Source organism: Lontra canadensis, unplaced genomic scaffold (genome assembly GCF_010015895.1).
Source record: "Lontra canadensis isolate GAN:19392208 unplaced genomic scaffold, GSC_riverotter_1.0 scaffold26, whole genome shotgun sequence".
Classification (NCBI taxonomy): domain Eukaryota; kingdom Metazoa; phylum Chordata; class Mammalia; order Carnivora; family Mustelidae; genus Lontra; species Lontra canadensis.
Genome location: NW_022631020.1, coordinates 4,114,097 through 4,138,983, shown reverse-complemented (window position 1 = coordinate 4,138,983; position 24,887 = coordinate 4,114,097). Strand labels below are relative to the sequence as shown.

At 36.5% G+C, this 24,887-nt stretch overlaps 1 protein-coding gene across 2 annotated transcripts in view; it reads left to right on the top strand.

Annotated features, from left to right (window-relative positions):
• GPR180 (G protein-coupled receptor 180) overlaps positions 1-22,070 on the top strand; it is a 28,132-nt gene extending 6,062 nt beyond the window's left edge. The window contains exons 3-9 of one of the 2 annotated variants that reach the window (XM_032864153.1): positions 4,432-4,632; positions 11,813-11,993; positions 12,135-12,184; positions 15,281-15,438; positions 18,433-18,624; positions 20,715-20,792; positions 21,754-22,070. In XM_032864153.1, coding sequence (XP_032720044.1) covers positions 4,432-4,632; positions 11,813-11,993; positions 12,135-12,184; positions 15,281-15,438; positions 18,433-18,624; positions 20,715-20,792; positions 21,754-21,912 — 1,019 coding nt within the window. In that variant the 3' untranslated portion in view covers positions 21,913-22,070. The remainder of the gene's footprint in view (positions 1-4,431; positions 4,633-11,812; positions 11,994-12,134; positions 12,185-15,280; positions 15,439-18,432; positions 18,625-20,714; positions 20,793-21,753) is intronic. The other variant, XM_032864154.1, reaches the window with a different exon arrangement.
• Positions 22,071-24,887: the final 2,817 nt, after the last annotated feature.

Genomic DNA, 24,887 nt, shown 5'->3' with positions numbered 1-24,887 from the left:
CCGTTGTTACTTCTTGTGTTTTTTATTTTAACCATTCTGACAGATGTGAGGTGATATCTCAGTGTGGTTTTGATTTGCATTTCCCTGATGATGAGTGATGTTAAACATCTTTTGATTTGTCTGTTGGCCTTCTGTATGTCTTCTTTGGAGAAATGTCAGTTTATGTCTTCTACCCATTTTTTAATGTATTATTTGTGGTTTTTTTGGTGTTGAGTTGTATAAGTTCTTTATATGTTTTGGATATTAACCTTTTATCAGATATGTCATTTGCAACTATCTTCTCCCCTGTTGTCTTCCTGTTTTATTGATTGTTTCCTTCACTGTGCAGAAGCTTTTTATTTTGATGTAGTCTCAATAATCTATTTTTGCTTTTATTTTCCTTGCCTCAGGAGACATATCTAGAAAAGGTATACAGCTGAGGTCAGAAAAATTACTGTCTGTGCTCTCTTCAAGGATTTTTATGGTTTCAGTTCTCACATTTAGGTCTTTAATCCATTTTGAGTTGTTTTTTTGTGTATGTGTATGGTATAAGAGAGTGGTCCAGTTTCATTTTTTTTGGATGTAGCTGTCCAGTTTTTCTAACACCATTCATGGAAGAGATTGAGGGGGTTTTTTTGGTTGCTAGTTTGATTGCTTTATATTTGGTCTTTTTCTTCCAGTAAAAACTTAGCAGGCAATTTAAAGCTTTGAGCTGTAGGAACTGATTTAGTTTTTTTGTTACCTGGTTAATGTTATACACTATACACTTGCAAAAACATAATTTTTGTATCAGTCATATACCTTCAGTCACAGACTTTAGGTGTACGGGGAGAGCACGGTGCAGTGGAAAGACGTCTAAACTGAGAATCACTGCTTGTTTTCTTCGAGCCTCACCTTACCTATTCATACAGCAAGAAGGTTGGATAAGTTTTCATTAAGGTTCCTAAAAGTCATAAACTGCTGTGATTCTAATTACAACTTTTTAGGATGTTGCATATTTATAAAGCTACAACTTCCAAAACTTCTTGCAGTTGTTTCTTAAACTATTTTCCCTCTTCTCTATTCTTCTTCTGTTGAGTGCAAGGATATTCTTTGGAATTACTGGAATGGAAGATCTCAGGAAATAGGCGTTTGTGCAGAATGAAGATTGTTTTGTTAAATTTGGGGACCTGAACTAAATTAAGTACTGGTGAGATATATATATATATATAGCTTTCTGCAAATATCATCAACTCTTTTCCCAGCAATAGAAGCCAAGTCTTAAGAAATATCCTCCAACTTTTACATATTAGTTGTCATATTTATACTATGTTATTATACAGGTGCATTGAAACAGAAAGCATATCCCTAAATTCATGACAGTGTAGTGGTACCACATATTTTTAAATAATTTCTTATAGAAATAATTCTCATTTCCTGGCCATTAATGTGGCAGAATTAAGAGCCTTTCACCTACTTGGTAATGAGTTCATTAATTATGCCAAATTCCTATGTAAAATCTTACTGCTGCTATGAAACTATGAGAAGACTAAGACAGATATGAAAAGACAAAGACAGATTTGAAAAATTCTGTGGTGTCAAATGTTGCTTGTGAGTATACATTCCCTCAAATTAGTGTTTGAGAAATTATTTTTCAGTCTTCCTTTTCCTCTTTCAGTAAAGCTATACTACACCAGATTTTTTTAAAAATGATAACTGTTTTATAGGTTTTTAAAGCAAGCAAATGAGACAGTTAAAAACACTGAAAATTATGACATTATATAAAAAAATTTAACAAGGAAATTCAGGTTACAAAAGCTAAATATTTTGCTTATAAAACATTTTTAGTATTGTCTTTGTATACCATATGCAGAATAATTCCTTTTGTACGTTTAATGTATTTTATAAATCATTTAAAGGTGTTAGCATTTTATTATTCTGTGTATTTTCTTTTATAACACCATTCTTTGTAATTCAAGTTTTGTTAATATGTGAGATACTAATTACATCAGCATGGAATATGCATGCTTTGTGCTAATCTTTTGTCTCAAAAACAATGAACGTACAGTTTTGTCAAGATGCTTGTTTCCTAGGCTTCCTAAAAAAGGCCACAAGGCCAAAAAACCGAAGGCCAATATCATTTTTTGAAGCACACTTTTGTTTTTATTTTATATAAATCTGCATAATTGAAAATGAGACATTCAAAAGTATATTGGTGAAAAATACAATGGTTAATTTTTGTGTTGTTTTATCTAAGAAAAAAATGCAAGTGATAATGATAAAATGGAATGTTTCAGACCCTTTATGTTATAAGGTCCAGATTATGTAATTGGGAGCTGCACATTTCAAAAGCCTAATTTCTGAGCCACTATTGGTCATATATTAAATTCTTATTAAATGTCTTCAAATATTTAACAGAAACTAGAGTCTTTGCTACATTTTTCAAGAAGCTATACAATAAATAAATAAACCAAAAACAAAAGTATAAATGTCAGCTAAATTAAAATAGCCCAAAAGACAATGCTGAGGCATTGTTAATAAAAATCATCTTGTCCGCTTTAACTATTGTTAATGAAATTCTCAGTTGTAAAGTCTAAGTCCTCAAAATGTGAATCCTGACTAGATAAATGTGTATCTCATTTATAAAGATAACTTAAAAATAGCATTTTTTAAAATTTTACCCGCAAAGTCTCCAATCATACAGATGAGTTGGAAGTGTCGTACAACTAACATGAGTGTATCCTTTGCTTAGGTTCAGTAATTGTTAATATTTTGTTACATTTGTTTTATATTCGTATGTGTGTGATTTTTGGTTTTAATCAAGGCATAGTAAAATAGGCCGTGGGTGTCATGAGCACTTCTTTATAACAACAATTCCATCATGACACCTAAGAAAATGAGTAACTTCATAATGTTCCCATACAAATCCCCATGTTTATCTCAGGAAGTGTCTTTTGTTTATTAAAAAGCATTTTTTTTCTTTATTGAGAAAAAGATCAAGACTAGCTGACATGCTGTGGGGAGTTGGGAACTGGGCGCATCGTAATCTTATATTTTAAGAATATTCTACTTTGGGGGAAAAAGAAGAATACTTTGTAGAGAATCAGATTCTTTATTTGGATTTTCATATACTGTCTCATTTGCTTCTCACAAGATCTCTGAGTTAAGTCAGGTATCTGAATTTTACTGCTGAAGAAACACATCTCGAGAGGGTAAGCAATTTCTTTGCTGAGTTACAAGGTTATTAAGTAACATCACCAAGATGTCTTCTAACTCTTCTCTTCTTTTTATTATACATAGCGCTTAAGACACTACTATCCTACAGCTTCATGGTGGTGTTCGTGAATGCCTCTTAAGTCAGAATCATAGTTTCAGATTTGGGCGGCATCTTAGACATCATTAAGTGTTTCTCAAAGGGGGTGCTCTTGGCATTTTGGGCAGAACAAGTTTTTATTGTATGAAACTTTACCTTGGATTGCATGAGGCTTAGCACAGCCTCCCTCCAAGGACCTTCTCAACTATTTTGACTACAGAACTGTCCCTGTACATTTTCAAATGTATTGGAGGGCAGCAGGACTACCCTGGTTTAAGAGCCATTTATTAGTATAACTACCTTGTTTTAAAGAAAGAAAAAGGAGAATCAATCTTTATTCAGCAATTACCGTAGGACAGGTATCGTGGTAAGTGACTCATATAACTTAGTCCTTCCATCAGCTCTTTGCTCTAAGGATTCATTCTACAGATGAAAAAGTATCATAACGTATAACTTAAGTTTACACCAAAGGTAAGTATTGGAGCCAGGATTCAAACACAGATCTGTGTGATGCCAACATTCATGAGCATCCCCCTCCCCCCACTGTATAGACCTGACCCAGTAGAACAACTCTGATATTCTGGTCATTTCTACTCTTCTCCTTTCAGTACCTTTTTAAAGAATAATCAATGAGAAAAAGATTTTGGAAAATCTTTTGAAGGTATTTGTGGGTCATTGTTTTTAGATCTAATGATTCTCTGAATTGAATGTTCCATTTTAATTTTAACTCAAATATAATTTTCAAAAATGTCACTGCAGTTGTTACACAGCATTGTGAAGTTACTTAATGCCTCAGAATTGTATACTTCAACGTGGTTAAAATGGTAACTTTTGTGTTTATGTATATTTCCTCACAATAAAAAATTCTTAATGTTACTAATCCACTTGGAAACTTTAAAATTTAAAATTCATATTCAAAATTTCATTGAAACCATTCTGCTCATTTGTGGTGTTTCACAGTACCTCTGTAGTGATTCCTTTGGTTAAGATACATTATTCTTACCTGCCTTAAGGTTTACAGGCCTTATTTCAGTACTACACCGGGGCTTCGGTTTTCAAGGTAGTAGGAACAAAACAAAAGAATTCTAATTTGATGGCTGAAACAATGAGTACGTTTGAGAATTTTGCTTTCAAAGTGCTATTTTCTTTCTTTTTTAAAGTGACCATGAATCAGACTGAACATAATCTGACCGTGTCCCAGATTCCATATCCACAAACATGGCACGTGTTTTATGCAGACAAGTATACGTGCAAAGATGACAGTGAGAATTCTCAGGCGGAAGATATCCCATTTGAAATGATGTTACTAAACCCGGATGCCGAAGGGAATCCATTTGATCATTTTAGTGCTGGAGAATCTGGTAAGAATATATACTTAAGGGTATATCCTAAATATAGAAAAAAGCCTGTGCACTAATATCTCCATTTTATGTTTTTTGAGTATTAAAAATTAAAAACAAGTGTCCCAACAGTAGGCAGATGGTAAGTGAATCCTCTTATAGCATTTTATTTTATTTATTTTTAAAATTCTGTTTATTTATTTGACAGACAGAGATCACAAGTAGGCAGAGAGGCAGGTAGAGAGAGACGGGGGAAGCAGGCTCCCTGCTGAGCAGAGAGCCCAATGTGGGACTCGAACCCAGGACCCTGAGATCATGACCTGAGCTGAAGGCAGAGGCTTAACCCACTGAGCCAACCAGCTGTCCCCTCTTATAGCATTTTAATAGCCATACTATTAAGTTAGAAAAGCAGAACACTAAGTATTATATTTTATGATTTCAACTATGTTAAAAAATGCAGAGAATTGAGAAAGAAGTGTAAAAATACTAATAGATTATTTCTGTATTTTGGGTAGTAGAATTACGGATTTTTAGGTTTTTTTTCCCCCATGCATTTTAAACCTTTTTGTTATTTTTATGATAACCTAGTTATCATAAAACAGAAAAATGCCAATAAATTGAGCAACCTGAATTGGTAAATGAATTTTTAAGTGAGGTGGAAACCACTATTTTGTATGGCTGTCCTTTCACCAAGTTGTTTAAAGAGATTAGGGATTGCCTGCATGGGAGCTTGCAACCATTTTAGGAATGATCAGAGTTTTATAATGTTTTCCAAAATCTGATTTACTCCTATAAAATATTTCATCAAATTTTTGGTTGACTGCCTGTTGCCCTACAGAAGTAAGTTTCCTAGCCTGAAGAGAAATAAATGACTTCTTGTGATTAATGAAAAACATGCTATACAGTATTATAGCAGATATGTAAATTTACATGTCAGAATAAAGACTAAGATTGTAGGACAGCTATCAAAAGGATAAGGAGTTTACTTCTTAATGATTACCCATTTGGAAGAATCAATCTGCTTAGAGAAAAATTCAATCCCATTAAATCTCATTGGCCATCAAGGTGAGTGGGTGCAGGTAGAAGAAATTGAGGCTATATTAGATGAAACCGATTGTTTAGTTCAAAGTGTAAATTGCCACAGCTAGAAATGTAACTCAAGGAACATGTCTTATGGACAGTAGGTTACCAGTAACTTATGAAGAGATAAATTTATTTTTATGTCTTATAGTCTGAAAAAATACTTACATAGTGACAGACTGGAGAGACCAACATTTTTAAATAGTTAAGTTTAAAAGTTCTTTCTGTGAAGAAAATGACAGAAGAGTAAGCTACTTAAATTATTTTTGAATGCAAACGAACTTAAGGGTAAAATTTTACGGGGCGCCTGGGTGGCTCAGTGGGTTAAGCCTCTGCCTTCGGCTCAGGTCATGATTTCAGGGTCCTGGGATTGAGCCCCACATCAGGCTCTCTGCTCAGCAGGGAGCCTGCTTCCTCCCCCACGCCCCACCTGCCTCTCTGCCTACTTGTGATCTCTGTCAAATAAATAAATAAAATATTTTTTTAAAAAAAGGGTTGAATTTTACTTAATAGTATTTTGGATCAGTATGGTTCATTATTGGATGTCAATTCAGTCATACCATTTCTTTTATCATCATCATTATTATTATTATTTTAGAGCAGGGAGGGCGGGAGGAAGAGGCAGAGGGAGAATCCCAAGCAGGCTCCAAGCCACCAGCACAGAGCCCAACTCAGGGCTTGATCTTGTGACCCTGAGATCATGACCTGACCTAAATCAAGAGTCAGATGCTTAACCAACTGAGCCACCGAGGGGCCCCATTTTTTTTAAATTTTTATAAAAGATGTTGACATTTATTTTCTGTAGTTTAGAAAGGCATCAGTGAAACTCAGGTCTACTGACAGCACTGGATGACAGGTGAACTAAATTGCTTATAAGGTCCCTTTTAACCCTAACTCTCTATTATTTCATGTGACAGTTATTTCTAGGACTGGTAAAGGCTCAGCAGAAAGTACTACTCTGCTGCATTCACTGTGTGTGCAAACACCACGGCCTGTAGTGTAGTCAGTCCAAAAGCCCTTTCCCCTCTTGCCATCCTGGCAATTTGCATAGAGCTCAAGAGGTTGTTCTATTTATTGTGTGGATCCACAAGACTCTACTAGATCCTGATATACTTCTTTTTGCTTCCTTATCCAGGCTCCCATTTTTGGTCTCTTTCCTCATTCCCAATTAGACATCTGAACGTTGACTGTAGGCTATACAGTGATCACGTTTGTGGCCTGGGCCACTGAATGTCAGCCATACTTGCCCAGGCTCACCCTGAACCTTCCCCACATCTTCCGGTGTTTTTCCAGCATCCTGAATTATGGCTAGCTTTTTGTTTAGGGTTCCCGTGATCCATTCTAATTCAGCTCTTAGTCCGGACTCTTTTTGACCTTCCTTCTCCAAGACTGATTTTGATTTGATGCTCATGTTCATGTTTAAAATCTGTCTTTTTTTTTTTTTTTTTAAGATTTTTATTTATTTGAGAGAAAGAGAGAGCGCATGAGAGGAGAGAAGGTCAGAGGGGGAAGCAGACTCCCTGTGGAGCTGGGAGCCTGATGTGGGACTGGATCCTGATGCGGGACTCGATCCTGGGATTCCAGGATCATGACCTGAGCCAAAGGCAGTGGCTTAAGCAACTGAGCCACCCAGGTGCCCTAAAATCTGTTTTATACTAGAACGGAGAAATTTACATCGGTCATGTCACCAACAATATTTCAATGAGGGGCAAAACCTCTCTGCAGTATGTATGTTCATTAATCATGATTCTGTGCAAGGCTCATCTGTGGGAATGGATTATTAACAAGTACCAGCCATACTCAGAAGTCTTCATAGTTGTTAGGTGGCTGGCTTAATTCCTAGGCATCACATCATTTTCTTGATTAAGGTGCCTAAAACCCTTAAAATACGATTAATTTTACATTGCCATGACATATGATTAATTCTACATCAAAGTCTAAATCAGTGGTCCTCAGCCCATCACTCTGCATCTGGAGACCTTTAAAAACAAGACAGATGTGCACCTTCTGAGACTCAGATAGATTTGATTTTGGAGTGAAAGCCAGGCAACTGTGGTTTGTCGAAGCTCCTAGTTGATTCTAATGTGCAGAACCAGTGATCTAAAAGTCCATATGCCAGGCGCCTGGGTGGCTCAGTTGGTTTAGCATTTGCCCTTGGGTCAGGTCATAATCCCAGGGTTCTGGGATCTGAGTCCTGCATCGGGCTCCCTGCTCAGTGGGGAGTCTGCTCTCTCACTCTCTCTCAGATAAATGAATAAAATCATAAAAAAAAAAAGTCCATATCCCACATTGTTTTGGTATCGTACGAGTTTTACAGTAGAGCCTTGAGAGGGATTCCTCCTATTCTGTAGCCTCAGGTGTGGAATTTCTTTCCAGGGAATAATCCCCAGTTAGTTCATTTTAGAAACTTCTGCTCATTTGTTTAATTTTCTACCCTGAGTAAGGAAAATTGATTTGCTATGGTTTTTGCTGAGAATTGACGAGTAAGCTGTCTGTCTAAGGAACTTGAATTAAAATAACCTGGTGCATATAGCTGCAATTAATATTAAATGTTATTCTGGTTAGATTTTATAATTTGTTTTCTTTCAAACAAATTATGTATTTTGTATCTATCAAACTTTGGTTCATCTCATATTTTATAGATTGGTTTAGGTTTTAGAAAAACACCAAGGCAAGAATGTTGCCACTCGGCAAAATACTACATAGGAATATTGTGCTTTACGGTAGAAGATGTAAAACTGCTTCTTAATAAAATTAGAATCTTCATTGACTACATTTGTGCTCTTGTTAGAGACCAAAAGAAGTACTCAGAATCCCGAGAGTTAAAGCATTATCATCTAAAGTAGGCTGGTTTTCATCAGAATAATATTATAATACTATTCTCTGTAACATCTGCTATCTCACTTGTTTTTAAGATTCCAGATACTAGCTCTTGTAACATGTTAGAATGCTTTTGGCTTAAAGTAATGGAAAATTCTCATGCAAGCAGTATAGACAATAAGGAAATTACCTTACATAACAAGAATTCCCGGTTTACTCAGCGTCTTTCTACCCTCCTATCTTCTGACCATCAACTTTGTCCTTAGGCTAGCTCCCTCATGTTCAAGGGTAACCGCAGTTCACTCTTTGGGCATCACACCTAGATAATGACGAGATTCAGTATCTCTTTTTTGAGAGCAAGGAAACCTTTCTCAGAAACTCCGTCATTACATTTCACTGGCCAGAGCTGGGTCATATGCCCTTACTCTATGCCATCATAAGAGAAATGTAAGTGGAAGGGCTCCGAAGGAGGATAAGGATAGACTAATGTGTCAGAGTGAAGGGTTAGGCTTACCTCTTATTGGCAGGGCTGTTGGAATTTCTGTGATCAGTCGAGGCTAATGAGGATGTATCTTGAAACACTTGGAGGTGTTGTGGACTTTGGGGTAGGCAGGAGTGTTCCGGTGCTACTCCCCTGACCCAGCGACTCTCCTCTTTTCTTACCCTTTTTTCTCCTGTCATGTAGCTGGAGCTGAGTTTTTTGAAGCTATCCCGTAAGTTTTCTTCCTGCTGAGTTTTGCCAGTGCTGCTTCCTTTAAGCTCGCCTTAAAATCTGCGTACATGTTCCCTCATAACATACATGTGGGCCACCTCCTGCATGCTCATTCGACAGTATTTTTCTTCCTTGTGTACAGGTGAGAGTTAATACTTACCACCCACCTGTCTTAAAAGTAGAATCTAATTTCACAGTGAACAAATAGAGTTAGCTTTCTTGTGAATGGTGTGACAGAATGAGAAAGTTGATCACTGAAGAGAAAAGAACAGACTTCTTTTTTCTAGAGGGGATTTAGTTAAGAGAACAGTGCGTGCAGAATCAGCATTTTACCTTTAGACTGTCTCGTGGACAGAAACAAGGTAAGAGTAACGACGAATGAAGTACAGAACCCAGATGTCCTGAGCTAGTTCAAGTTACCTAACGTGTTATCTGAATGAAATGATTTGTTGCTTATAATGTTGGCTTTTCTGGAGGGAGCATTTAATATTGAATAATCCTGTTTTGTGCTGCTGACATATGTCTTCTTTTCACAAGTACTTTCTACATTATTCTGAATACTCAGTAAATAGTCTGCAGATTTTCTTTTTGTCGTGGATTTGTAACCTGATGGAGTCTGAAACTTGATCTTGTAATAGATACTCTGTAAAGTATTTTAAGTAAATAAAACAAAAGAATGCCATATTTAATTCTTTATACTAAGAAGGGAAAATAAAAACTAAGATTCAAAAGACAGGACCTCATAAAGAATTTTTACTGTAGTGATAACACATTTAGCGTGTTTTCTGTCCTGTTCCATTACTATCGTAATCCCAGGCTTATTGTCCCATTATTTCTAAAGCTGGAATACCCTTGATGTAAGGAGTTTAAAAAGAAATTATGCCTTTTCAGTTATTTGATCTTCTCTTCCTGAAGTCCAAACATGCTTTTTCACCTGCATGAGAGAGGAACTAGCGACATTTATATACGCAGAGCAGGAGAGACACCCAGTGGCTGAAACACTACTTCTCTCTTTCTCTCTTATTCCTACTCATTCTAAAAACGTGACTGAGATGGAAACGTCTATTGACTGTTTTTCCTACTATTTGCATCTTCTGGATTGCTTTTTTCAAAATGGATACTCCCTTCTCTGCCTGTTGATTGGAGTTTACCTCGGGTAGGAAACCGGAGCAGATTCTGAGCCCACGATCGGATGGGAGTGATCACAGTTCTGACTGTTTGTCCCCAGAATCAGCAGACACAGCTCCCCTCACAGCCACCCGCACTGCACTCCGGTGTGTTTACGTACAATATCCGGTGTATTTAGATACAATATAAAATCTTCATATTAGGAACTAGCAGTAGATGTAACCAAGTCAATGTACAGAAGCTATTGAACTCAAAGCTAGCCCTCTAGTTCATGATAAAAATTTTCTGAAATTTCTGAAAAATGAAGACACAGTCAAGAGATTCCAGGTAATGCAGAAAAAGGGGGTGTTTATCTTGTGGTTGCATGAACACTGTACCGGAAAACTGTAAGTAGGAACTAGAGGCTGCTTAACGACTGGCACCGTTTCTAACATAAAGTCTGCTCATTTGCTTTGCTTTGTTCTTGTCTTTACCAACCAGCTCTCTTTGCTTATTTGAAATTCCTGTTTACTCAACATATTTATTTCACTGTGGCCTGATCTGACATCTTTGGCCTGTCCCAGTGTCCGCTCCTTTCAACTTCAGTTTCTATTGCCTGATTCTTTCCGTGTTTTGTGGTTTCATTTCCTGAGAGAATGTGATTAGCCTGACTTATCTTTGAGAACCAAATTAGTCTGGTGGCCTTTGGCTCGTCTTCGGGTTGGTGGACGTTTGATTAGGTATTACAGTTTCAGTCCGCTGGGAATGGAGTCTCATGGTCTCCGTAGGATTTCCTCTTTGACAGGAGCTGACAGTTTTCTTCAGGAGGGGACTCTGGTTGTAACAGGTATTTTGAAGCTTTGTCCAACTGGAAATGTAAGGTCATGGTACATTCCAGAGCTGTTTTTGCATCAGAATCACCTGATGGGCTTATTAAAACACAGCTTGCTACTCCCCTCTCCCAGAATTTCTGATAAAGTAGATCAGGGATAAGGCCCAAGAATGTGCATTTCTATTTCCAACAAGTTCCTTGCTGCTGGCGCAGGGATTGCACTTTGAGAACCGTTGTCAGGGTGTAAACTATTGTTGACCAAATCTGTTCCTAAATTTCACACTAAAGTAATCCCCTTTGGGGGTAAAAAGTATGTCTAACTGCTAAAATCCTGGTTTTAATTTACTGTTTTCTAACGAATCTGTGCTCTTGTGGTTAGTCTTCAGGCTTATCCCCCGACCACGATGATTTTTTCTAGATTGACTTTACCTTCTTTAGTTTAATCCGTCTTCTTAGATTTAAATCTTTATCCCAAAGTAAAAAATTGTTTACATTTTAACAGTTTCCCTTTTTTTTCCATACACAAGTGAATGCAATGACTTCAATTAAAATGCCAAGTTCTAGAAATATATTGAGGGAAGATTTGAAAACAGCCCCACACTGTCACTGGCTCTGTTGTACTGAAGCAAACTCCTTTCTTCTCTTCACAGGGTTACATGAGTTCTTTTTCCTCCTAGTCCTGGTGTACTTTGTGCTTGCTTGCATTTACGCTCAGTCGTTGTGGCAGGCTATCAGGAAAGGAGGGCCCATGCACGTGATCCTCAAGGTTCTGACAACCGCGCTGCTACTGCAAGCCGCCTCGGCTTTAGCTAATTATATTCATTTCTCCAGGTAACTCGAAACCACTAAAGCTGTGTTCACCATTACATCTAATTAATCCTAATTAGTTCGCCAAAATTATGCTTGCTTTGATTATGAACCATCTTTGCGCATTTGTAATTTACACTAATACTCTTCTCTTCAATTCCTCAGTTACTCCAAAGATGGAATAGGGATACCTTTTATGGGAACTTTGGCAGAATGTGAGTATCTTTCTGAGATGTGTTTTTGAAACCTAAACTTGCTATCTGCTTCTGGCTTGTTTTGCTGTTTTTGTAAATTATGTTCATCCCGATACAGTTTTTCTATCCAGGGTTGGGTACAGTTCAGCCCAGATGAAAAGATTCTGTTCCCATCTGTCCCGTTTAGTTTCTTCTTGATAATACGTAACGAGTGTCATTCTTCATTGTTTCGGGAGCATATTTATATGCTTCTCTCAGTTTACCTCAATAAAAACTCAGTGAAGTAGAGACATTTATCCCTAGTTTGCACGTAAAGAATCTGGGGTCATTGACACGAAGCACATTTCCCAATGTCAGCAGCTGTTACGTGGGAGAGACCAAACTCCGAGCCAAGTGTTCTGAGCCCAAAGCTGAAGGTGGTTTTCCTACTTTCATCCCTTTTTTGACTCTTCCTATTTCTGACACAGAAATAAAAGCCAGAGAGTATATGATACCTATCATTGAATTGACCTCACAGCTTCGTTCTTTTATTTATATGAAGAACTTTGATGATGTAATTTTCCAACTAAGCATGATGGGGAAAATATTTAAAAGTTCCCATAATCTATATAATGCCATTCTTAGTCCCCGAAAAATAGTCAAGATTTGCTCTAAAAAAGGAGATTCTGATTATGAAAACCATTCTATGATTTACTTTTTGAAATATTTCCATAATTCTCTTCTAGTCTCATCTCTCTTTATTTAATAGAGTAGCTCATGGTCATCTCTGTAATGATCTCAGATCCATTTATCATCTTGCTGCCTATTTTAAGATTTTAAACCTCTTAGAACCTTTGTTTTCCTACTGCAAAGGATGTGTACTAGTCACCTCTTCGACGCGAATAAGAGTTGCTTCTCCTTTTTAAACAGTATTGAGAGCTCTGGTGTCTCCTGCTCTTGTCTCTTTGGTCACTCAGGATGTTTAAGAGAACCATAGAATTTTATTTTATTTTTTTTTTTTTTTAAGATTTTTTTTTTTTTTTTTGACAGACAGATCACAAGTAGGCAGAGAGGCAGGCAGAGAGAGAGAGGAAGGAGGAGGCAGGTTCCCTGCTGAGCAGAGAGCCCGATGCGGGACTCGATCCCAGGACCCTGAGATCATGACCTGAGCCGAATGCAGAGGCTTTAACCACTGAGCCACCCAGGCGCCCCGAATTTTATTTTATTTTTTAAGATTTTATTTATTTATTTGAGAGAGAGAGAGAGCTTGAGAGGGGAGAAGGTCAGAGGGAGAAGCAGATGCCCCATGGACCTGGGAGCCCAATGTGGGACTTGATCCCAGGACTCCAGGATCATGACCTGAGCCAAAGGCAGCCGCTTAACCAACTGAGCCACCCAGGCACCTGAGAACCATAGAATTTTAAAGCTGAACAGAACCTGAGAAATAATCTAGCTTATGCATTTTGAAAGGCAAAGGACACAAAAGCCCATCAGTGGAAGCCAGTACTAAAATCAAGGTCTTTTGCATTTTTGTCAGTGCTGCTGCGTACAGAATAGTGTTTGAGGCTGTCTGGCATCTTCACTGCAGGTTAAAAGTTAAAAGGTTTCTTTTCATTAAACTAACAATAAATGTTGATTAATTTTGGTGTTCCAACAACAGTTTTGATTATTAAATGATTAAAAGTTCGAGATTGTTAATAAAATAACAAAGGATGGGATTTTTGTGTGATGTGTATATTTTATCTACAACTGGGTATTTTTCAGTGACAGATAAGCAGATAGATAAGCAGATAGATAACTATACTTACAGTTACGGTATTCTGTAAGTGTGTGTCTTAGTATACAAAGGAAAGAGCCAGAACATCAGGGTTTTTCCCTCCAGGTATTTGTTTTTGCTAATTAGCAACTTATGCAGGACTATTGCTTTGAGTGAGTTCTTTAAGTAACTGAATATGTATTTGTGAGATGTTTAATAAAATAATTGGCATCACAGTCATTTACACCCTGTGATGAAAGAAAATTGTGCTTGATCTGAAAGGCCATGACATTTTGTACCATTCAAACGTAGTAACAATTCGTTATCAGAATTCACTGTTACAAATATATGAGCATAAATGTCGAGTATCCAGTTTTAATTTGGATGGCAGAGAAGAGGGAAAATGGTAAAAATATATGTGAAAAGGTGCATCATTAAAAGGCTTTAAGCTTGTAGCTTTTTAGTATATTATAGTACAGCTACTTTTACCTGTTTCTGCAAAAATAGCTTTATATAAAAGAAGTGAAAGTCGTAGATGTCCAAGGTACTGCTGACAATTTGAAGAAAGTTTCACTTTGTTAAATTTTAATCACGTTTATTCCAAAATCCACATCAGAATACCCTATGAGAAAGTTATCATCTTTTTTAAATCAATAAATACTAGCTTCCAAAATAAAAATGCGTGGAACTTAGAGTATTTATAGAGTGTTGTCTTTTCCAAATGGGGAACTGGATGGGTGGTCTTGTTGCCTCATTTTTTAAAGTGGCAGCCTTCCCTGCAGTGTCAGTGATGGCCACGTGGTGGCGCATCACACTAACGCACGGAGCGTTTCATTCATCTCCGGGACTCTTTTAACACTAAAGCCAACAAATTTGAATGTTACAGCAGCCATGTGTTTTATAGTCATGCTATTTCTTATTAATAATTTTAGAAAATAAGTCACATTATAGAGTTCAACCATCAAAAAATAATTAACGACCTGGAAATGAAGGCACTAGTATTCTCCACATTGCAGAAATTACTTTTAAAATGTGTTTATTTTAATGAGCAGTCAGTTATAGAGAACAGTATTATATAGTAAGAAAAGCTAAGAAAATGGGAAACACAAGGAGATTTAAAGTTGGTCTTAATAAAGATATACATATAGAGAGAGAGGGAATATTGCCATTGTTCTATTTTCAGAAATGTTTACAAACTTAGTGGCAAAATTTTAATTTTTAGAGTTCTACTTGAATATTTCTTATTATTGAATTTTATCAACTTTTCTTTGAAAATGCCTAACTTTTTGTGTTTAAAAAGATAATTATATTCTCAATGCTAAAAGGACCTAATCCTTTGTATTATGAAAACTTGGTTGACTTTGGTTTTCATTTCCCATTAGTTTTTGACATTGCATCCCAAATTCAAATGTTATACCTGCTTCTGAGTCTGTGCATGGGTTGGACGATAGTCAGAATGAAGAAGTCTCAAAGCAGGCCTCTCCAGTGGGATTCAACTCCCGCATCCACAGGCATTGCAGTATTCATTGTCGTGACACAGGTGAGTGTCGATGCTCAGTGTTTGTACTTTGAATATACAGAAATGTAACCTTGAACATAACCTCATTTGAAAAGTGAAATGGGATCCATGAGGAATTTTGTCATTTTAAAGCACGAATTTAAAGAGTGATAGATCAAATAACGTACAATATTGAGTGCTAGTATATGTCGATTGCAGAATTTAGTTATAATTTACTTGACTTTGAGCTTTCAATCAGCTTATTTTAAATGTGCAGAATGCTTAATATTAAGATAGATTCTCATTTCCTACTTAATAGCTTTCTTTCATAATTTCTAACACATAGTAAGAACTTAACATTTTAAATGAGTGCATCAGTGAATTTGAGATTCATCTATGGGCAAGGATTTTTAGGTCCAGTTCTGTTACTTTATACATGAAAGAATTCAAAGGAAATCTGAGGTTAATGAAAAAGCAAAAAACAGAATAAGAATGAATGGGATCTAGTTTTTGAAAACAAGTCCAAGATCGAATTTAGTCTTTTAGAAAATTTAGTCCTCTTAGCCCTTTTTTTGTTTGTTTTCTTCTATTCTAGGCTCTCCATATGCCTATGGGCAATGGATTTTATAAAAATTATTAAGGAAAATGCAACCAAAAATTTATACTGAGTTTGTGACCATCATTAGCTGTAGATGAAAATGAAATCTGTACCTGGGCTCTACAAAGGACATTATAATCTAAATCTTAATACATTAAATAAAGTGAAAAATTCATTAACTAAGGATAAGTCCTGTGCTTTGCTCATCTTTATATTCATAGTATGTATTTAGTATAGTAGGTGCCAAGTGAAATAGGTGTATTGAATTTCATGACTGAGTTAAAAAGAGACCATGTCACAAGTGATGATATTTAGATAGGAAATAATGCCTTTCTAAGGCACTGTGTTAGAAGTGATTAAAATAAGGGCAAGATTAGAAACTTACTGTTTCTAATCTAGGGCTTATGGAGAGTAGTGTTAATAACATCGAATTCTCATTTCTCAATAAAGAGCTTTCTTAAGAAATGAACTTTCATTATTTCATTATAATTTTAATCCATTATCATAGACAAATATGAATTGAGAACTGACAAAATGACACTGCTCTAGAGCTTATGTAAGCTCTGGTTCTCAGCAACCACCCAGATGAGGTACACATGACTACGTAAATACATGCATATTTTCCACAGGTCACATGTTAGTATACACATCTGAAAATGTAGAGTTTGAATATATAAAAATGTGAATCATGGCAACTGATGGGGTTTTGTTGGCTTTATTGAGGTATAATTAACAAAAAGAAATTTTACATGTTAAGATACACAACTTGATGTTTTGATATATGTATACATTGTGAAATGATCCCCCAAATCAGACTAGTTAACATATCCATCACCTCACATAGATACCAGGAGATAGTAGTTGTACAATAGCACTTCTTCATTGCAAAAGATAAGTTTAGAAATAGAGGTTAAGGAATTGTATGGATATAGTAACTCGGGGAAGTGAAGAACTAACACTTGAGTAATGGAGAGCAAATATTCAGCCTAAGAAGGAAATGCGTGTGTGCAGCATGGCCGAGGAGCCCAGCAGTCCAGCATGGTAGTAGGTCTAAGACCAGGATAGATGATCTGAGAGTAAGAAGAGGAAGGGGTTGCTGACAAACCTTGTAAAGTCTAAGAATTGGATTTAATGACTGAGTTTCGATCTGAATTCTTCGGAAGCCACTGAAAACCATTCTGAGAGTTGAGTTGGCAAATGAAGGAAACACAGGGCTACTGATACTTGTGATGGCAAAAACATCATAGTAATTTGTGATTGACGTTTGGAAAAGATGGAAGGAAAGTGTTTCTACTGAATAGCAATAAATAGGAGAGCTAATGAGGAATTGCTGAGCTTTCTACTGTAATGGTAACGATATGGGGGGGTCAGCAAACAAAAGGATGAGTAACTGCCGGTTATGCATGAATAGCCTGGGTACCTACAGTGAATGTTAAAGCTATACTCTCCTTTAGGGCACCTGGCTGGTTCGGTCAGTTGAAGATCCGACTCTTGAGTTTGGCTCAGGTCATGATGTCAGGGTCCTCGGTTTGAGCCCCCTGTTGGGCTCCACACTGGATGTGGAACCTGCTCGGGGTTTCTCTCTCCCTCTCCCTCTGCCCCTTTCCACTGCTTGTATATGTGCATGTACTCATTCTCTCTCTCAACTCAAAAAAAAAAAAAAAACAAAACATAGTCTCTCCCTCTCTCTCTCCCCTTTATACTGGGGAGTGACATCTAAAATCAACAATTCTGACTTACTCACTTCTGGATTACAGAAGATACCAAGATAATTTCAAAGTTATCCTGAGATGATGGGCTTGAATACATTTTTGTATTCAAATTTCAAACTTTTATATTCAAAATTCAAAATGAATTTTGATTCCTAATATGGTGCTGAAGGAAGAGAGATTTAGAAGAAAGTTTAGGTTTATTCTCTTAATGTTTTAACTTCTTTTCTTTTTTTTTTTTTTTAAGATTTTATTTATTTATTTGACACAGAGAAAGAGAGATCACAAGTAGGCGGAGAAGCAGGCAGAGAGAGAGAGAGGAGGAAGCAGGTTCCCCAGTGAGCAGAGAGCCAGATGTGAGGCTCGATCCCAGGACCTCGGGATCATGACCTGAGCAGATACTTAACCCACTGAGCCACCCAGGCACCCCAGCTTATTTTCATCTTTAGAGATGTTTTACTTGAATTGTGGTCACAATTGCATTTTTTATCTTTTGTATGTGATCTTTGATAAAAATCCCTGTTCTCTAGCTTAGGGGATCAGGGAGGATAAGTCTCTGCCTAATACCTGTGCTTTGTTAGTCAGCAACATTTATAGTCTGGTAAATCTTAGAACCTCTTAGGAATGTTTATATACTCTTTAAGGGAATGTTTGAAAAGAGTCGATCGACAAAGTACATATGAGTAGACAAGATTTTTTTTTCTCTAAATGTAATATTGTATTTTGCAGAGTATTTTGCTGCTATGGGAACAGTTCGAAGATACCAGTCCTCACAGCTACCATTCACATCACAACTTAGCAGGGATCTTGCTAATCATTTTAAGGATTTGCCTAGCGTTGTCATTAGGCTGTGGACTCTACCAGATCATCACAGTGGAGAGAAGCACGCTCAAAAGGGAGTTTTACATCACGTTTGCCAAAGTATGGGTTTGGGTAGAAAATGGCTTCTTCTGATTATCAACTTTGTTCTGCTGTTTTGGGAAGGTTAAGCAACCCCATGCTGATGTTGGTTAAGCTCTTCTGACACATTAGAGCACTAAGATATGCCCTTCATGTTCTTTAACTCATTTAATCTTTACAGCCTATGAGATGTAGATATTATTATCCCATTTTACAATACCTATGAAATAGTAGTTTCCGTGTAATCTTAGGTCAGTTTTGCCTGGGTCATACATAATTTCTTTATCAATAGGAATTTCACATTTTTTTCCTGTAGTATCAGAGTTTTTAAAAACATAAGTTAGAAAACAGTTTACATTTCTCAAAAAGCACTTATTAATTGAACTGTTACCATCAGAGTTAGGCAGTGTTTTCTAACCACGAGGAGCTCTCTGCAGCATAAGCAGATGAAGCGGGAGACTGAGGACATACTATGTTTCAGCCATTTCACCACCTCCGTGTGAGGTCACGTTGACTTTATTCCTCCTTTCTATGTCCTTCTTTTACAGGTGGGAATCTCAAAGCAAATTGAATTTTTTTTTTTCTCTACCCATTTAACAAAGGAAAAGATGAGAGAAGTCGGGGCAGTAATGTTGCAGGAGCCTCCCTCCCTAGAAGGTTCTGGTTCTCTGTCAGGTTGAGGGAATCTGTGTACCTTCATCCTGGTGCCTCAGAACAGCATTCAGATAAGCTGTTCCGTCAGCGGCCCCTTCCCTCCCCCACGAGAGTGCCCAGGGCTCTGCCTTCCAAGGTGGCTGTTTCAGAGCGCCGGGGTCCTGTCCCAGCCATCAGCATTTTAAAGCTGCTCGGGCAGCCCCAGGAACCCACGTCCGCTTTCTGTGTACCAGACAGGCAAGAAAATGCCGTTTCGCTTTTGAATTTTGCACAGCGACGGGAGTGCTTTTTGTTCGGAAAGATAACGTATATTTATGGTGTTTTAAAACTAAATTTCCTCTTTTGTTCTGAACTTTTTCTTGAACTTAAAAAAATTATTTTTATATGTGTTAATCTAACTTTTTAAATGGGTTCAAACATCTGAAAATATTTAAAAAGAAACATTTTTTACATCTCTCCCATCTACTCAGATATTATCTCCTTATATAATCACTGCTATTAATTCCTAACTTACCTTCCTAGAGAATTTTTAAAGATTCCTGTGTATTTCCTCCCTTATCTACACAAACAATAGCATGCTAAACACGTTTTTTGTTTTTTTTTTTAAGATTTATTTATTTATTTATTTATTTGACAGAAGTCACAAGTAGGCAGAGAGGCAGGCAGAGAGAGAGGAAGAGGAAGCAGGGTCCCTGTGGAGCAGAGAGCCCGATTTGGGCTCGATCCCAGGACCCTGGGATCATGACCCGAGCCAAAGGCAGAGGCTTAACTCACTGAGCCACCCAGATGCCCCTAAACACATTTTTTTTTAACATCTTATTTTTTTCCGTATCTTCAACATACTGAGCATCTCAACAGCTACTATTTTATTAACTTATTCTTTTACTTCAAATTTAATTTTGAAAAAGAAAATACATGGCTGCTCTTGGAAAAATAGAAAAGAGATGCTTGAAGAGTATAATGTTAAAAAGTATCCCATCCTTACTTGCCCAGTTCTGCTCTCATATGTTAACCCACAAACGGGCCACTCCTATTAGTCAGTGTTCTGGGTATTCTTACAGAATTTCTTTGTGTATCTCTACATGCAAATACGAATGTACATTCGTATTTTTTTCTTTTTATGGGAATATTATACATTTGTACCTTGCTTTTCTCAATTTTTAATGTTATATTAATGCATTTTCATGTTTAAATATTTAATATAATATATACAATGTAATATATTAAAATGTGTATATATAAGAGATTTATAAAATTTAAAGTCTGCGTTTGGTTAGAAATGAAACATTATCATAGCAATAGCAAATTTATTTTTACATTTTATTAGATAGAACTTTTAAAGACCAGTTGAGGTCAATCAGGACCTCCTAAAGAGGTTAGTAATGTTTTTTTATCTGGCACATTCTGGAAATAAACACACAGCTGTATTCATTTTACTTATTTGTCATTTGTTTCAGGGCTGTATCTTATGGTTTTTATGCCATCCAGGTCTTGCATGTATTTCTGTCATTTTTAGTGACTACCAAAGAGATAAGGTAAGTAATACACCTGATCCCAATAGTTTTTTATTGTCGTTATTAACAAATTATTAAAGTAGAAAAGCCCTATTTATCCACTTATCAGGTTTTCTGAGTTCTTTGAAACAAGATAATTGAACTGGTGAGTATATAAATAAAAACTTTGAAAGAAAAACATTCAATTTTAGTTAATTAAAAAATAATGAGAATCATTTTTATTATCTCAGCTTATTTTGTAACATTATTTTATAAATTTGTTCATGATCCATCTTTGTTAAGAACAATTGATTAAAATTTTTTACAACACAGTGGTTAAAGCCAGGATAGATTTGTGAAAAGTCAGCCCAATGGCTGCACCAGACGCAGACCAGAGTGCCATGCACAAGGGTGCCACACCTGATTGTGTAGCTGCCGCCGCCTTAGGTCAACGGCTCCGCCATCTCATCGTGCTCTGCCAGCCACCGCTCACAAGCAGTGCAGTGTGGCCTTGAACGCACAGATGGCTCTCGGGCCTGAGGTGTTCACAAAGGGTAAACAGGTAGGAAGGTAGTCTACAGAAATGAAGAAGCCACTTGAGAATTTTTGAGAGAGCTTTTAGAATACTCTTCAGGGTTCAGGTGAGACCTGCCGTACTCCTTCTACCAAATTAGCCCCGAACCTGGTTTTTCTTACCACCTTCTGTAGTGTGTGCACCCTGAGGGGAGAATGCTTTAGCAAACTGAATGTGTCTTATTTTGGAGTCTGTAAATAACTGTTCAATAAATTTTGCCTTTGAACGATGATAGTTCTGAATGTTAGTCGTATTTTCTTACTGAAAGTTTCTTTGATAAAACATGCCCATGTTAAAGACAGAGGACAGAGCGGGGTATGTATATATATGTTCCGTATGTAAGTGGGACGGATATAGGTTCATGATAAATTGAATGTAATTTGTCTATTTCCGCACGCAGTCAAAGCATTCCCTTTCTTTTCTTTCCAGGTTATTACAATAGGTGTTATCCTTTGCCAGTCTGTTTCCATGGTTATTCTCTACAGACTCTTTCTGTCCCACAGTCTATACTGGGAAGTTTCTTCACTTTCTTCAGTAACACTACCACTGACCATATCATCTGGACACAAAAGTCGGCCTCACTTCTGATACTTGATTTTCTTTAAAGGAAAAGTGAATTGATTTCAGAGTGCAATAAGGATCCAAATACAGTGACTTTTTTTTTTTTTCATACTTTTGCTATGAAAAACTGAACCCAGAAGGCAGAGCATGGTATTTATACAGCTGCATTTAAGCAGTAGCAAACTTCTTAAAAGGTAAAAAGGTAATAAATGAAATGCTTTGAAATACATAAACTTTCAAGAAAGTGTGTTGTTCTAAGGTGACTTATGCAATTTCTCTGTGGAAATTAAGATGAAAAAGAATTACATGATGTTTTGGTAAAAGATTCACCACTTGTAATGCTTCATCATCTTATATCAATAGTTAACTCAGGTTTGATAGTCTTATGCAAAGTAATCAGTTAAATGATTACTTGCTTGTACATATCTAAACTAACTTCAGTGACAAAATCAGTGTAATGCACTGGTTAAAAACTGCTTCTTTTTATGCTTTAAGGAAAATGCATTTCATATTGGAGTTTAAAGGAATTAAAAATGAAATTACTTCAGAATGTGAATATAAAATGTATTTATAGCTAAATGAGTAAGTTTTTCTTTATTTGTGTGTAGGGTTCTTCTCTATCTTCTTCTATCACTTTTTGGCTGTAGTTCAGGTTCTGGCTTGATTAGCAAAGGGTTTTTGACATATAATTTATGAAAAATAAAGCTTAGATACATTACTATTGGCTGTTCCTTATAAAGAGTTTTAATATCTGAGCACTTAGGTGAAGGGACAAGCAGGGTTACGTGTTTAAAAAGAAAGAAGAAAAACGTACTATGTGATATGGTACTAAAATTCTAATCCTGATATAATTCATTTCTCTTACATTGAATCCCCAATCATAATTAAGCCGTATACACAGATTAAATTAACAGAAGCATTTCACATAAATGTTGGTTTCAGTCATCAACTACCCATGAATTCCTGCCCAAGGATACTTAATCAGGATTAAATTTTCTATGAATAATTGAAAAACAAAATACTCACTGGATTTGTTATAATCCGTGTTGGCACTGGATTCTAAGTAGTTGCCATCTTGAATCCTTTGTAATAAAGCCATATTTTTTTGTGTATGTGATGCCCCAGTATTGAGTATGCTAGCGACAAAATACTCTATCAAGTGCCTGTTTAAAGAATTGCTAAACGGTTGTCAGTACCCGCTGTATAGAATGAGTATTCCCGTTGGTAGTCACTGACTGGAAACTACTCTGCCTGTCATGCTGTTCAGGCCTTTTCATCTTTACATCTGGCTTTTTTTTTTTTTTTTTTTTTATCTACTTCCAAAGGTATTACATTTTTAAGCAAGGAATGGTGCACTGACCTGGTAATTAAAGTCTTTAATGAAATAGTTAAAATAACACAGTATAACTTTTAAGTACTTATGGCTTCATCTTTGTTCTTACCTTACACCTAGTCTCAGTGGAAATGAAGAGTATTCTGTCTCATTTTAAAGGCAAAATATATATGTTCATGAGTAGCAAACTGACAGAGTGACAGAGGTCAGCCTGCTCATGAAATCATCCTTCTAACGGGTCTTTGTAAATTATTTAATAAAGGAGGGCTACAGGTTATCTCTAGGAAGTCTGAGGTATATTTTAGGTTTACATGATCTGCTGTGTGATCATGACCTTTCCTTTTCCCACATCTCACTCATAACCCCAGGTACTGCCTGTGTGTTCAGCGAGGTGCAGTGAGTTAAGCAGAACAAAGATGGGGAAACCTTTTCATAAATTTTGTGAACTTGGCACCAGTAGAAATAGGGAACAATTTTTCTGTTACCTTACACAAAGAACATAGAAACTGTAATGCAAATATAGGAGATGTGTTGTTGGTCTTGCATATATGAAACTCTGTGAGGTCTTTTTTTTTTTTACTTTATTATTTTTTAATTTATGGTTGAATTTGTTGATAATTTATTTTGTTATTCAAGAGCCATTGTTAAATGAAGGAAAACGATTGTTAATGATGAACATATAAGATAGAAAACATTGTTAATAAATATAGTAATCAGAGCTGAAAATTTATAGTCCGTAAGTCGTGGCACAGCGTGCGCTCTTCTCTTGCTGAACGTTTACATGGAGCTCTGTCGGCACGGAGCGTGGGGGATAAGCATATACTGCAAACTCTCATTAAAGATCGAAACTTTCCTACTTTTTGTTCTGTCAGATCATGCTTTTTTAAAATACATTTTTATATTTTTTCTTAAAAAAGATGAATGGTTGTGTCCAGAGCTCTTTTTCTTTTCTTTTTTTCAGAAACACTTTGTTTCTTCTCTTAGGAAGGTATAGAAAATATTTACCTTTATTGACACATGTAATAATATTAGCTCCAACTTAACTGAATATCTACTGTGCGTCGAGCACTTCCTCTTGTCACTGAGCCCTGCTGTGCTAGCAGAGCTCGCCTTTACCTGAATGTAAGAAAAAATGATTTTTCTAAAGCACCAGACTTCTCTTTCACTTTTCTTCTTTTTACCCTCATGACTTAATGAGCACCTATTAGGTGTGCATGTTTTTAGTGAAAATGCATGGTCATCTGTAGTTAATCTTAGCTGTTGACTTTAAGGAATTGTACTAAAGTCAAAAAGGAGCTTGCATATCTATCTGTAAGTGTGGACCTCAGCACATTTCAATATTTGAATCTTGGATTTCAGCTAGAGGGAGAGAATCTAGACAGAAGAGTTTGTTTTAGGAAGGTTTTCTGTGGTCTGAACTTGTAAGCCAAGTCTGTTGAAACAACAAGATCTGTAAGCGTAAGGCCAACTGTAATGTAGAGACTGGAACGTATACAGTAACATGAACGGTGGCCCTTCTGCCTCTTTCCCTTAGGAGACTCTGCCTAGTCTCTGGAATTATTTGAATAACATTCTCTTTGAATAGCTTCACTGGTATCAAATCTTTGAGGTTTTCTGTTTGGTTTTGAGAAGTAATGCAGTAACCAATCAATCTGACACTAGATCTAAG